Below are 14,354 nucleotides of genomic sequence, written 5' to 3'. Positions count from 1 at the left end.
TAAAGTTAGTTCATTTTAGTTTTCTACTTTTAATGAATTTAGGTTGATTAAGTTAGGTTAGATTCAATACATTAGGTTTGGAACAGTTAAAGTGTTTAAAATTGTTTAATTGTGTTAATTATTGCTTTGATGATTGTTTTGCTAAGAAATTATTGCTGAGATTATTAGATAATTTTTTAATTTTAGTTTAATTTAGTTTAGGTTTGAGTAGAATTAGAATTTTAATTTTAAATCAGTTTCAAAGTTAGTTTAGTTTAGTTTTCTAATATTAGTGTATTTAGGTTGATTAAGTTATGTTTGATTTAATACATTAGATTTTGAATGCTTGAAGTGTTTGGAATTGTCTAATTGTGTTAACTGCTGCGTTGATGACTGTTTTGCTGAGAAATTATTACTGAGATTGTTAGATAATTTTTTAATTTTAGTTTAATTTAGTTTAGGTTTGAGTATAATTCGAATTTTACTATTAAATAAGTTTCAATGTTAGTTCAGTTTATTTTTCTAATCTTAGTGTATTTAGGTTGATTAAGTTATGTTTGACTCACCACATTAGATTTTGAATGCTTGAAGAGTTTGGAATTGTCTAATTGTATTAATTGCTGCATTGAGGACTGTTTTGCTGAGAAATTATTGCTGAGATTATTTGATAATTTGATATATGCAGACATGATGACAGGAAGAGGTATTGCAGATCAGGCTGCTGGTCGTGATCGTAGTCGTGGTTGGGGCAGAGAGAGGGTTTCGTTCAGTACCCTAGGACTTTTGGATCCTCTCCTTCTATTCTAACCACCCCGATCACGCTACAGGTTGCGGGTTTAGCGGACCAGCTGCTCATCATGGTCCTTAACCCCAACTACATATCTCCTTCCACGGCGAGGATGCCACTTCCTACCGCTCAGCAGCCTGCATCCACGACGACTCAGCCTCCAGCGACGGATGCCGCTGTGGCTCCGGAGTCCAGCCATAGAAGTGAGGCAGCAACTGACGCCTTTCCACCACCTCCCATCGTACGGTTGTGCATTTGACCTGATGGCGGCATGGGGGTAAGTATCATGTTCAATGCTCACGTATTTCCAGTTTATGGTTATCGTTGAAAGTGCCTGAATTGTTTCTAGTTTAGTTGATTTAGGTTAGAATGCTGGTTATTATTTTCCAGTTTTAATGATTATTGTTCCTATTATTGCTGAAAGTTTTTGAAAATTAATTGTTGTTTAGTGGATTTAGGTTGATTTGGAATGCTGGTTAATGATTTCTAGTTTTAATAATTATTGTTCTTGTTATTGCTGAAAGTTCCTAAAATTGATTCCTGTTTAGTCGATTTAAGTTGATTTGGAATGCTGGTTATTGATTTCTAGTTTTACTGATTATGATTCTTGTTATTGTTGAAAGCTTCTAAAAATTGATTCCTTTTTAGTGAATTTAGGTTAATTTGGAATGCTGGTTAATAATTTTTAGTTTTATTGATTATGATTTCTGTTATTGCTGAAAGTTCCTGAAAATTGATTCTTGTTTAGTGGATTTAGGTTGATTCTTATTTGTAGATTGTTGTTCGGTTTTTGCCAAACCTTAACGCGTGTACTCAGGAGATGACCAATGTCATCAAGATGATGTACGACCAGCCCTAGCCCAGCAACACGAAGATCACCGCTGAGACCAGGCAGCACTGGTTTGAGAAATGGGCGGTAATTACTTTCATTATTTCTCTTTCAAACCTTTTTAGCTAGTTTATATCCTCTATCTTGCTTAACTAATTTTAACATTTCTTTATTGCAGCTGCACTTAATTTCGGATGCTGAGCACGACCTAGCCATCTGGAAGATATTCGACCATCGAATAGGTTGGCGGCTCCAGCAAATGCTAGATGATGTCATCATGAGCGGGACCAGCAGACGGGCTGGCTCCTGCTGGAGGTAAAGAAGGCCCTGTTAGTTCATCAGGAGACGATGCAGGGTTCAGGCATCAGCGTCTCACCAACAGAGCTAACAGTGCATCGGCCAGATCGTCCAAGTATATCGGCGGCTCGACAACCTTTATGAAGACCAAATCCAGGCTAGTATGTAGTTCCTTTAATTTTGTTAATAACTTCGTTATATTCTTTTTGCATATCATTACTAGGCATTCTAATAATTTGTATTTCGAAGTCGTTGGACCGTGAGACCACATTGGCAAAGATGTTCAAGTATACCCACATGCTAAAGGAGAACAAAGCAAGATTTGCTTATCAGCGGTCTTAGGACTATTATATGAGTAAACATACATCTGAATATCTGCTGCTATAAAATTATTAGAAATTAACTTTATATCTGTCTTACTAATGGCAATAACTTGTGTTAATTGCACAGGAGTCCTTCACACATAGACTAAAGGCCGCAACTCAGCAGTCTCAGCAAAGTGTCTTACCAATTAGTTTCCGAGCTGGTTATCCATCGCAAATTCCAATGGTAATTACCATCGAACATAAAATATTTGACGGTAAATATTTACCGGCGAGGGTTATGCTGTCCGATTGTTTTCGACAGAAAATCCGACGGTGAGTTGATTACTGTCGGATTTATTTGACGAATCCGACAGTAAATTCGATAGTACTCAACATTTTTCTTGTAGTGAGTAAAGATTTCAATACTTTCATAGACAATGTTCTTTTAGTTGATAGTTTAACATATAATTTAATTAGTATCAGTCAACTATGTTGAAGGTTTTATAGGCCTTGAGAAAGGGAGAGTTTGAATCAAGGCGCTCTTTTGAAACTTGAAGCGTGTAATAGAATAAGCAGGTCGGTTTAATCTCTTGAAATAATAGAAGATAAAAGAGGAAAGAGTAGAGAGAATAACACCAGCATGTATCCTGGTTCAACCTCAAAGTGCATTGAGGTCTACGTCCATTCTCCACCACAATAATGGCAGAATTTCACTATATCCAATTCAAGATTACAATCACCAATGCCAAGACCAAGACCAAGACCAAGATAAAGACAAATTAAACCAAACCGATTTTATGCCAAGACAAATGAAGCAACAATTTCGAGCTTCAAAAACTAATGCCAATACCAAACAAAAATGCTACGACCAAACAAAAATCCAAGACCAAATTAATCTGAAACTATGTTGGGTTTTCTTCCTATTTTATGACTATTCACTCATAGGCTTTTCAAATAATCTCTCACTGGATCATTAGCCTTTTTTTTACTAGGAAGACTCAAATAAAAACAGAATATATCAAAATTGAAACCAAAGTGAATAAGAAAGGCACGCAACATGTAGTGTTTTGGTTTTTTTCTCCTTGAAGTGCCTTGAGAACTGATTCTTCTTATAGCAAAAGTCTATCTTTCTTAGCCGGCCACTTTCTTCTTAATGACATGATACTTTCTTTTCTATAGGCAGCAGCAAATCTTTCTATATTTTCTTCATATCTTGCTCTTGATAGTTGATTATTTCCGAATATAATCACACTAGTCTTTGCTTTGCTGTCCATGATTGTCTCCTTTTCTATTTGGCAACAACAAATCTTTTTCATATCTTACTCTTGATGGTTGATTCTTTCTAAACATAATCAAATCAACATTAAAACTATTAATGGTCCTGAAACTTTATACACTTTCAATCAATTCAGAAATTAGAATCAATCCTCAATCAATCAACTGAATGTTTGTCATCACAATAAATAACAAAATCTTTTTCCAAACTCAACATATGTAATATAGGCTATTTAGTTTCTTTTAATAATTTTAAATACAAAGTTCTTAATGAAAAAACTAAATCTATTTTATTTATGGCCAAGAGGTGTGATAATGTATATAGTCTCACCATAGATAATTTGAAAAATCAAAATATAAAATATTTCTCTTCTTTATTTGATTTTAAAAAATGGATTTGGCATAAAATGTTGGGACATATAAGCATATTTCAAATTTCAAAATAAATCAAAAGAAATTTAGTTAGAAATCTTCCTAACGTCAAGTTTAACAAATACATTATTTGTGATGCTTGTTAAATGGATAAACAAACAAAATCATCTTTTAAAGCTAAGGAAGAAGTCTCAACTAAAAGAGTTTTGGAACTTTTACATCTTGATATTTTCGGTTCAACTAGAACTCAAAATATAAGTGAAAAATCTTATGGCTTAGTTATTGTGGATGGCTGCATAAGATATGGTTGGATTTTTTTTTTTTGCTCATAAGAATGATGCTTTCAATATTTTTGAAAAAAATTCAGCAAACGAGTTCAAAACGAAAAAGATTGTAAAATTATTTCTGTTAGAAGTGAGCATAGAAAATAATTTGAAAACTATCTTTTTGAAATCTTTTGTAATCAAAATAGAATTTCACACAATTTCTCTTGTCCAAGAATATCTCAACAAAATAGTATTTTAAAAAGGAGAAATAAGAGTCTCTAAGAGACAGCTAGAGTTATGTTATGTGAGAATGAAATTCCTAATTTTTTGTGGGTTGAAGTTGTTAACAGATCTTGTTATATTTTGAACCGAACCATTATCAGAAAATTCTTGAAAAAGTCATCTTATGAGATATGAAAAAGAACTCCTCCTAATTTACATTATATTCATGTATTTGGTTAAAAAATATCTTGTTTTAAACATCAAAGATAATATGAAAAAATATGATTCAAAATCATATAAAGGAATTTTTGTTGGTTATTCGACTTCTAGCAAAGCCTATAGGGTTCATGTTAAAACCACCAAAATTGTTGAGGAGATTATGCATGCACGTTGCTTTTTTTATACTAATATTTCCACTAGTATTCCTGAAAATGATTGTGGAAAAATTTCTAATATTGAGCTCCTCTTGTAAATTGTAAATTGTAATATGATATGACACATCTCCCAATGTTCCTTTCTCTTTTGTGCCTTGGCATGTCATTACATAACATAACATAACAAGATATAACAGATTACGACCCCCCAACAGAGAACACTAGAATGTTGTGTCTATTGTCACACTTCAAGTGCCTCCCCGATACCATTCGAACGCATCTCTATATTCTTCCTATCTATCTAAGTAGCCTTCTTCTTTTTCCTTTTTTTTTTATCTCAATTATAGTTGCTGACTGTTATGTTGTTTTCTATTTCTATTGGATTGGGCTCTTGCTTGTCTTTTCTTTGTCGTGCCTCTATATGAAACCAAATATGCAGCGAAAATAAAGAAAAATTTGTGTTTACAGCCATACTGTACTCTATCTGCCACCTTCATTTTAGCGACAACAACACCGCCACTCATCCTTAATTTGCAACACTTGGGGTTATCCGTTTTAGATGCGCATTCTGATTCACTCATTCCAAACACTCCTTGGAGAGCCTATACAGATGCACTTGCTCCACCCACCTCCAGTGTTAGGGGTAAGAATTTAAGAGATAGGAAGAGAATAGAAAAATTTTCAATTAAGAGCCAATAAAGAGAAGAGTGAATCCCAACTAGGGCTAAAGAAAAAAGGAATCAATTACTAAAATTATTCATTGTTGTTCCTGCGTAGTAAGCCGGGCTTGAGGTATAACTCATCCTGTTCAGGGATTGAGCTGGCCTTTGCCTGAGACAGATGAGGTATATGTCAACTTCAAGAGAAACAACGGCAGCAGGCACCTGCAAAAGCACTTCGACGCTCAAGTTAGTAAGAGTAGAAAATGAGTTTAATGCAATTCTAAGCGAATAGCATACATTTTACATAGTTAGAGTTTGGTATTTATAGAGTGTAATCCTCTACAGAGAGGTTGAAATATTTTTCTGATCTTTCGATAACCACATTAGTTTATTTCTGAGTGGGTTGTTATTGAGATTCTCTCTATACAAAGATAAGCCATGTTTGTTATTGTATTTGAATTATGATTTATAAGCATAGTTGGACCGTGTTATAAGCACCTTATCATAGTCCCCAGACTTGACCTGTGGTCTTTTTCAATACGACGGGTTGAGCTTCCGAGTTTTATGTGGACCTATAAATTAGAATGTTGATAGTAATAGTAGTAGCCCCCAAGCTCAACTTGTTGTATATTGAAAAATGATAGTCATGCTTGGAAATAACTTGAGGTGAATAGTAAAGTAAAAAAAATTGAGAATGATTACAAATAATGGTTAGATGAAGATTAGCCCCCAAGATTTACTTGATAATTTTGAGAATGAGATTTGTTGTTGCTTGCATTAGTGTACTTTTGGATAAAACTCATAGTTGATTGTTTGTCAGATTGACTTCGACTTAGATGTGCCAGTTTGCTTTGACTGGTTTCGACTTATAAATGTCATTTTGTATGGAGTGATTCTGACTTATAACTGCCGATTTGTTTGAAATGATTCTGACTTATAGGTGTTAGTTTATTTGAAATGATTCGGACTTATAATTGCAGATTTATTAGAAATGATTTCGACTATAAGTGTTGGTTTATTTGGAGTGAGTCGGACTTATAATTGCCGATTTGTTTCAAAATGATTCTGACTTATAGATGTCGCTTTGTTTGGAGTGATTTGAACTTATAGTTGCTGATTAGTTTGAAATGAATCCGACTTATAACTACCGGTTTGTTGGATTGATACTGACTTATAACTATCGATTAGTTTTTGTATGCCAACATTAGTTTTGGTTTGTCGTAGTTCCTCTTAGATAAGAGTGCTATTAGCTTTCAAGAATTGATATAGCAATAACAGAATAGAATAGAATATTATTAGTCATGGTCTCATGGAGATTATAAAATGTAGAAAGATAATGATTGGTAGAGCATATATAATGGCTCTCGAACTAATTGATAACTGAGTTTGTTCTCGAATTGATAGAAAGTTGAGTTTTGTTCTTTGATTGAGTGATAGATTTTGAAGTTGAATGATTGTATCAAAGTATCACTTGTGTGAGTTGTACTTGAGCTTGAGTATCCGATCTTTATAGTTTGGTTATTAAGGATAATAGAACATGATAAATAACTTGGTATCTTGTGCATTTGAAAATTGGAGTATAGTTCAGTTTTGATTTAATCGTACTGGATGGCTTATAGATCAATTAGGAATAGTGATAAATGAGATTAATAGAAAAAATTAAAAATAGATTAGAGTAAATATATTTTATTAATGAAAGAAGAAAACATCACCATATTTCGACTTGTGAGCTTAGCTGAAATGCACCTTTAAGCCAATCTTGTACATTGATTATGGAGTTGAGCTTTGTTAGAAGGTTCAAATTGTTCGAGTTATAGTCCGCATGGTGGTACTATTACTGGAGTTGTTTTTGGTAAGTTTGTTTATAGCACTGCCTGACTTTCTTCCGGTCGGCACGACTGTATTATCCTGTATACAAAACTTGGCGTAGAAATGTACAGTAGAAATAGTGGTACCAGATATACTTAAAAAAAGTCTATCGAAAAAGAAACCTAGACTGACAATTTACGAAGAAATATAGCATGTCCAAGGTTAGTATATGAAATGGTAAGATACATAAAAGTGAAGCGATTCAAGTATATAGAGCAGTGTATGCCTTATAAGAGGTCATGTCGTATTGAAAATTAAAGTAAAAGAATTATATAAGCAGGTTAGGTTATGTGTACGCATTGTGTGACCGTGGTATAATGCCTTATCGATTTGATTTGTTGCGGTCATTCGCCTTTCGATTGTTTTTCGAGGTAATTTCGAATTTTTATTTTTGTACAGAGGATTACAAACACATGTTTTGAATTCGTCGGTTAAAGCTAAAACTGAATTTCATTATTCTGAGAACAAATAATTGAAGAGAATGAGGACAAAGATCTGTGAATAAAATAGCATGAGCTAACACTGAGCAGTCAAAAGACGATTGTCAAGGACAATATTAATTATAGCAATAATAATCTAAATGACAACGAGAGAAGTTCATTGTCAATTGGCTTAGATTGTTTGAATCATATATGATTCGACTCTTGGTTATATTCGGAAATAAGAAAATCAATTTATTTAATCAAATGCTTGTATAATTGTGCTAATTCAGAATTTCTAATCAAAACATGGGAACCAAAAATGTCTTATATGTAGCTAAAATTATGTACCATTATACAATGTTACCAGAGAATTTGCCACAATTTGTTTTCTTTGTTGATGAGTTTGGAGTGACTATTATCACAGTCGTTATTCTCGAGGTGTGGTCATCACCGCTGTCACCGTTACCAAAACTTCTCTGGTCCTCCTCATCACTTTGTTCGTTTTGGCTTATAAGTTCAGTTAACCTTTGAATTTCTGCTTTTAGTAATTCTTTGATCACTAATAGTTCAGCTATAGTAGGAGGAGAAGGTGAATTGTTCTGTTTATTTGCCATTAGTTATAACCTACAAAACAGGGTAAATAATCGGACAGAAAAAATAATAGCGGGATTAAGTAAACTCGGCCACATGGTGGGTGCCAAATGTTCCTGCGTAGTAAGTCGGACTTGAGGCATAACTCGTCTTGTTCAAGGATTGAGCTTGTCTTTGCCTGAGACGGATGAGGTATACGCCAGCTTCAATAGAAATGGCGGTGGCGGGCACCCACAAAAATACTTCGATGCCCAAGTTAGTAAGAATAGAAGTTGAGTATAATACAATTCAGAATGGATAGCGTACTTTTTACATAGTTAGGGTTTAGTATTTATAAAGTGTAATCTTCTGTAGAGAAGTTGAGATATTTGCCTGATCAGTCACTATCTTAATTTATTTCTGAGTAGGTTGCTATCAGCGAGATTCTCTCTAACAAAAGATAAGTTACATTTGTTATTGTATTTGAATTCTAATTTATAAACATAGTTAAATTGGGTTATAACTGCCAGATTAATTACAAATTACATTCTTATTATACCTATTTATAGTAAATTAATTACTAGTAAAATTATCTTAATTGGACCTTGAACTTCTTTTTTACTCTTAAGATTAACTTCCATTAACGACAACTTTGCCTATAAGCTGCAAAAAAAAAAAAAAAAAAAAAAATTAAAAATCCTAATTACAATTAAAAAAAGCATTTAAATCTAAAAATAATATTTTCTATTATATTTCTACTCTACTACTACAAAAAAACAAAATTACTACTAGAATTTCATTGATAAAATTTTAGTCCATCAATCTAAAACAAATAAAATATATTTGATGTATAAATCTAAAATTAGGTCTTAGTTTATCAGATTAAAAAATACTACTGAAAATAAAAAATCTAAAATTGGTCCAAAAGAACTATAATTCTCAAAATTGGGCTTGAATTAAATGGATCACCTATCCTCTTCTTATTTTGGGCTTAAGAAATTAGGTTTCGGGCCAATGCAAGACCAAACTCAATTGACCCAACTCCTCTCTCCTTCCCTGGGAAGGAATCTCCAGCGACTCCTTCTCCTCCACTGTCCTACAGCTGCTGTCCTCCACCCATGTCCAACCCTTGCTGCCCTAGGATTGATGTTGCCGTCCAAGACCAGCACGCACCCAACCCTGCGTGCAGCGGCCGCCTTTCGGGCATACCCGTTACAGACCCGAGTCCACTCTCACGGTCCCAAGGAAATACGGCGGCGATGAGTGGTGCTGGCTTCGCCATGATTGAGGGAACTCGACGGCACAGACCCCTGCCTTTTACCGTCACCGCTCTGTCTTCCATCGTCGCTGCTCCGTCAACCCGGAACTTCGCGAGCATTTGCGCTCCCTTCGCGGAGGCGCCGTCCTCGGCGACGCCTCCCCTGTTTAGCTCTGCAGCGTCGTCGGTGCCGGGCAAGACCACCGCGTGCGAGTTCAGATGCGGTGGCTTTGGTGGTGGTCGCGTGGCCTTCACCTCTGCCGGTTCTTGGTTTGCGTCCTCCACCTTCTCCATAGCGACGGCGCCGTCTTCGGCGCCGCTTCTGGCAGTGAGTTTCCCGTCTCCGTTGCCCAGAGTGGTGCCATTCACTGCTCGTCCATCAACATCGTCACTCTCAATCGCGATCGCGGTAGATATATCTTCTGAATCTTCTACTTGTTGAATTGATTGTGTTATCATATCCTGAATTGTGATTGATGATGCTGGAACTGGACATTGAAATTTTGATTGAATTTCTGGATCTGAAATTTAAAATTCTGCTTGAGCTGTTGATTCTGTGGATGAATTTTTTTGGATCTGGACATGGTGTTGATATGGTAATTTTGGCTTTGAAATTTCTGGAAAAGGATTTTTCCATCTTTCTTCATAAAATTTTGCTAAATAAAATGCATCCAAAGAGATTTAGGATCGTCAAATATAATTTCTATATGGATATGTGTTTAATCCATTGAGAAAATTCTTCAATATTTCCGCGACTTTAAATATAAGATTAAAAGGCAGTAAAATACTCAACTACACTTCCAATTTGTTCCATTGGAGGTGAGATCGCCAAACCACCATGAAAATGGAGAATGGTGGCCAATGAAAGCACCAAATGTTAGGGATAAGAATCTAAGAGATAGGGAGAGAATAGAAAATTTCCCAATTAAGGGCCAATAGAGAGAAGAGAGAGTTGAGAGAATCCCAATTAGGGCCAAAGAAGAAAGGAATCAATCACTGAAATCATTCATTGCTAGTTACATTCTTACTATACCTATTTATAGTAAATCAATTACTAGTAAAACTATCCTAATTGGATCTTAGACCTCGTTTTTACTCATAACAAACAGCTACCCTTCCACAACCATTTTTTCCCCAATCTAATATCAATTCGATTTCACCATTCTTGGCTCCGCATTCCACTTGTTTGTATTGTTACATTTGTATATTTGGATTGAGTGATGTCAGTGTGATCTTATTGCCCTTGGCGATGCTTTATTATTGCTATTATTATTATTATTTACTCATTTCATGGACAGGGAGCTTACTTATTCCTGTTCATGGCTGCATTAAGCATGCCATTTTGACAAAGTTCAGCAACATTTATCCCCATTTTTTATGTTATTATATTATAATCCAACTGTCGATGAGGCTTGACATAGTTTGTAACATTGAACTGGGTGTAGACAATTTTCATTCTATTTTGTGTGCTTCTTGTTGCAAGTTGTTGTAAAGGAAATAGTTAAGATAGGAGGGGGAAAGAAAAACAAAATTTCATTGTTTACCCATTTTTTTTATTATTTCTTTTTCACAATTCATATTATAGGAACTTAAAATAGAAGCCAAACAGGCCATTATAATTAGAAAATAGATTTAGTTATATCGAACTCACCCAGAGACTAATTTATTTATGCCTATTATCAGGCAAAGTTTAAATCAACCTTATCTACAGAATCACTTCTTACTAGTGAAGAGGCTGTAATAGCTGCTGCTGCTTATGAAGCTGTTGCTCTTGCTAAAGCTGCTGTGAAGGTTGCAAAGGATGCAGCCCTGCTAGTTAAAAAGAAACCCTCGGCAGAACCAGCATTTAGATCGCATGTATCTTCCAAATCTGATAATTTACTTCTGAAGTGGGTTCAACGCATGGAAACAGGAGATGACATAGCAAGACGTCCCATTGACTCTGGAGCACAAACAGTGGAAGATGTAAACATAGTGGATAGTGATGAGGAGTCTGATAATGTGGAGCCTACCTATGAGGAACTTGAGCTTCTGCAGGAACAGCTTTCAGATAGTATAGCCGTAAGATCTAGGCGCCAAATAGAAAGAAAAGCTAGAAGAGAGAGGGTGGCAGAGAAGACTGCCACAAATATTGTTTCTTTTAAGTCTGGTTCCCCCAGCAGGAGAAAGCGTGTTCCCGTTCAAGAAGTAGACTATTCCGATCCACTTCGTTACTTGAGAACAACAACCAGCACTACTAGGCTTCTTACATCAACTGAAGAAGTTCAACTGTCTGAAGGAATTCAGGTGAGAATCTCATGTTAGTGGTTATGCACTATTTTTATACTACGCTCGCGTGGCAACCATGGTTTCGTACATTTTATTTTTAATATGCTCCAAATATGTTATATAGTCTCCATAAAATGCATGCTGATTTTATGATTCTTCAATAAATTTTATGCCAATTTTAAGATATATCAAGTTATGCAAGTCTCATCCGTTAGGTTTGCGGCTATTCACTTAATCTTACTTCCTGTTTAGCTGACCATTTTTGTTTTTTGTTTTAAGAATCATCAGAGTCGGAAAAGGAATGCAATATTACAATGAAATTAGAAAGAATCTACTTATGCAGATTATTATTCAAAGAATTTATATTTTAGGAGATTTTAATCTTTAAGTTATAAAATTGCCATCGAATACCACCCCCCCAAAAAACAAGGAAAAAAGAATAACTGTCTTCAAAGTTTCTTTCTGATAATGCAGTGAAGTTTATAATATTCTTTGTCACCTAAATTATCTGGCCCCTACTGCGAATATGATTCAGGACCTACTAAAGCTTGAAAAGCTCCGGGAGGAAGTTGCAGAAAGATGTGGTGGGCAACCCACATTTGCTCAATGGGCTGCAGTAGCTGGAGTAGATCAGAAGACCCTGAGGAAACGTCTAAATCATGGGAAATTTTGCAAAGACAAAATGATTAAAAGCAATATACGGCTTGTGATATCAATTGCTAAGAATTATCAAGGAGCTGGGATGAACCTGGAGGATCTTGTCCAGGTATATTACCGATTCTACAGTTTTCGGTTAAACACATTGTAGCTATGACGAGCATGATGACCTTATTGTTTCAGTAATCAACTATATAATTCCCATTGATTACAGGAAGGATGCCGAGGCCTTGTGAGAGGTGCAGAGAAGTTTGACGCTTCCAAGGGTTTTAAGTTCTCCACATATGCTCATTGGTGGATTAAACAGGCAGTTCGAAAGTCGCTTTCTGATCAGTCAAGGACCATTCGCCTACCTGTGAGCATTATACTTATCTTTGGTTATCTTCTTTCTGACTATGCGTGTTTCGGTGAAAGAAACTGCGAAGTTGAAATAGATCTAATGTCTATGATCGTCTGTATCATTGCATTGTTTTTTGTTTCGGCAGTTCCACATGGTGGAGGCAACTTACAGAGTGAAAGAGGCAAGAAAACAATTTTTTAGTGAAAATGGAAGAAACCCCAATGATGAAGAAGTTGCTGCAGCAACTGGACTGTCAATGAAGAGGCTTGGTGCTGTACTCTTGACCCCAAAAGCTCCCAGATCTCTAGAGCAGAAGATTGGGATCAACCAGAATTTGAAGCCTTCGGTCTGTCCTAAACTTAATAAAATTTATTATGCTTGATGGAAAAGGACTTGTCTATGTGAGTTCATTTTACTGATATGATGACGGACTTGTGTTTTTGACCAGGAAGTGATCGCTCATCCCGATGCTGAAACAGCTGAGGAACAGCTCATCAAACAGATGATGAAGAAGGACCTCGAGATGGTGCTGGAAAGTCTTAATCCCAGAGAGCAACAGGTCATAAGATGGAGATTTGGTATGGATGATGGAAGGATGAAGACATTGCAAGAGATAGGGGAAATGATGGGCGTGAGTAGGGAGAGAGTTAGGCAAATTGAGTCTGTTGCTTTTAGGAAACTTAGGAACAAGAAGAGGACCAAGCATTTCCAGCAGTATTTGGTTTCATCATAATCCTACCAAATATATATATATATATATATATATATATATATGTTCCCATTGTTACAGCGGAGACAGAGAGTTAGGCTTATTTGATGCTGGTGAGGGTGCGGTCCATTCTCCCTTTTGCATATTTGTTTGTATCATTGTATGTACGTTCTTCCTCCTTTTTATTTTCGTTTTCATCTTTTACCTTCTTCCTCTCCAAAATAGGAAACAGAACGTTATTGGTATACCACTCGGAAATGGATGTACACACAAGGGAATAACTGTGGATTTATTATTACTAGTCAACCATTTTTTTATCAGATGTTGAAGTGAGCTCTCTTCCCCTTCATTTCCTGACGAAGATAAATAGATAATTCCCCAGACAAGAGTATCCTGTTAACCGTTGTATAGATTATTCACAAATCACATTTGCAGATATGCTGCATGAATAATTCAACTACTTATACCACTATCGTTCGTAATAAATATATTTTGGAGTTGTATAGTCAGTATATTTCTAAAATTACTTTTAATTATATTTATTTGTATCAGTTGTATAAGTAAAGTAACTCCACAAATTAATTGTTCATGCAGTATTTGTGAAATTATTCTTTTCTTTTATACTGATTTCTGATCTGTAAATTCAGGTGCCATAGTTTTTTATTTTATTTTTTGGGTCTTGGAGCCTAGAGGGTTGTTACTTGTTATTTGTTGAAGTTCTGGTATGGCAACCTTTGCTAGGGCTTATAATATTAAGTAAAAAAATATTTAATTATTTTATTAGTTTTTATAGTTTTATCGAATTCATAATTAAATTTTTATATTTTATTTTTAAAATTAAGTTTCAACACTATTTTTAATTTGATAAAATTATAAAAACTAACGGTATAATT

The 14,354-nt window shown here is 35.1% G+C and overlaps 1 protein-coding gene across 1 annotated transcript; it reads left to right on the top strand.

Annotated features, from left to right (window-relative positions):
* Positions 1-9,216: 9,216 nt before the first annotated feature.
* On the top strand, positions 9,217-13,964 carry LOC107630031 (RNA polymerase sigma factor sigB). The gene is made up of 6 exons (XM_016333036.3): positions 9,217-9,896; positions 11,171-11,773; positions 12,291-12,521; positions 12,627-12,767; positions 12,898-13,098; positions 13,201-13,964. The coding sequence occupies exons 1-6, from the start codon at positions 9,348-9,350 to the stop codon at positions 13,483-13,485; spliced, it is 2,010 nt and encodes a 669-aa protein (XP_016188522.3). The 5' UTR covers positions 9,217-9,347; the 3' UTR covers positions 13,486-13,964.
* The last annotated feature ends 390 nt before the right edge of the window (positions 13,965-14,354 follow it).

This window comes from Arachis ipaensis, chromosome B3 (assembly GCF_059453495.1).
Source record: "Arachis ipaensis isolate K30076 ecotype BB chromosome B3, ASM5945349v1, whole genome shotgun sequence".
NCBI lineage: Eukaryota > Viridiplantae > Streptophyta > Magnoliopsida > Fabales > Fabaceae > Arachis > Arachis ipaensis.
The sequence above is the reverse complement of the archived record's forward strand: the minus strand, read 5'-3'. Positions and strand labels throughout refer to the sequence as shown.

What these genes read in the sequence shown, in the direction of transcription:
- LOC107630031 (XM_016333036.3), top strand. Translation starts at nt 9,348, where the DNA reads ATGTCCAACCCTTGCTGCCCTAGGATTGATGTTGCCGTCCAAGACCAG. An exon ending in CACTCTCAATCGCGATCGCG is followed by an intron (nt 9,897 to 11,170) that starts GTAGATATATCT and finishes GCCTATTATCAG; the next exon opens with GCAAAGTTTAAATCAACCTT. An exon ending in AACTGTCTGAAGGAATTCAG is followed by an intron (nt 11,774 to 12,290) that starts GTGAGAATCTCA and finishes AATATGATTCAG; the next exon opens with GACCTACTAAAGCTTGAAAA.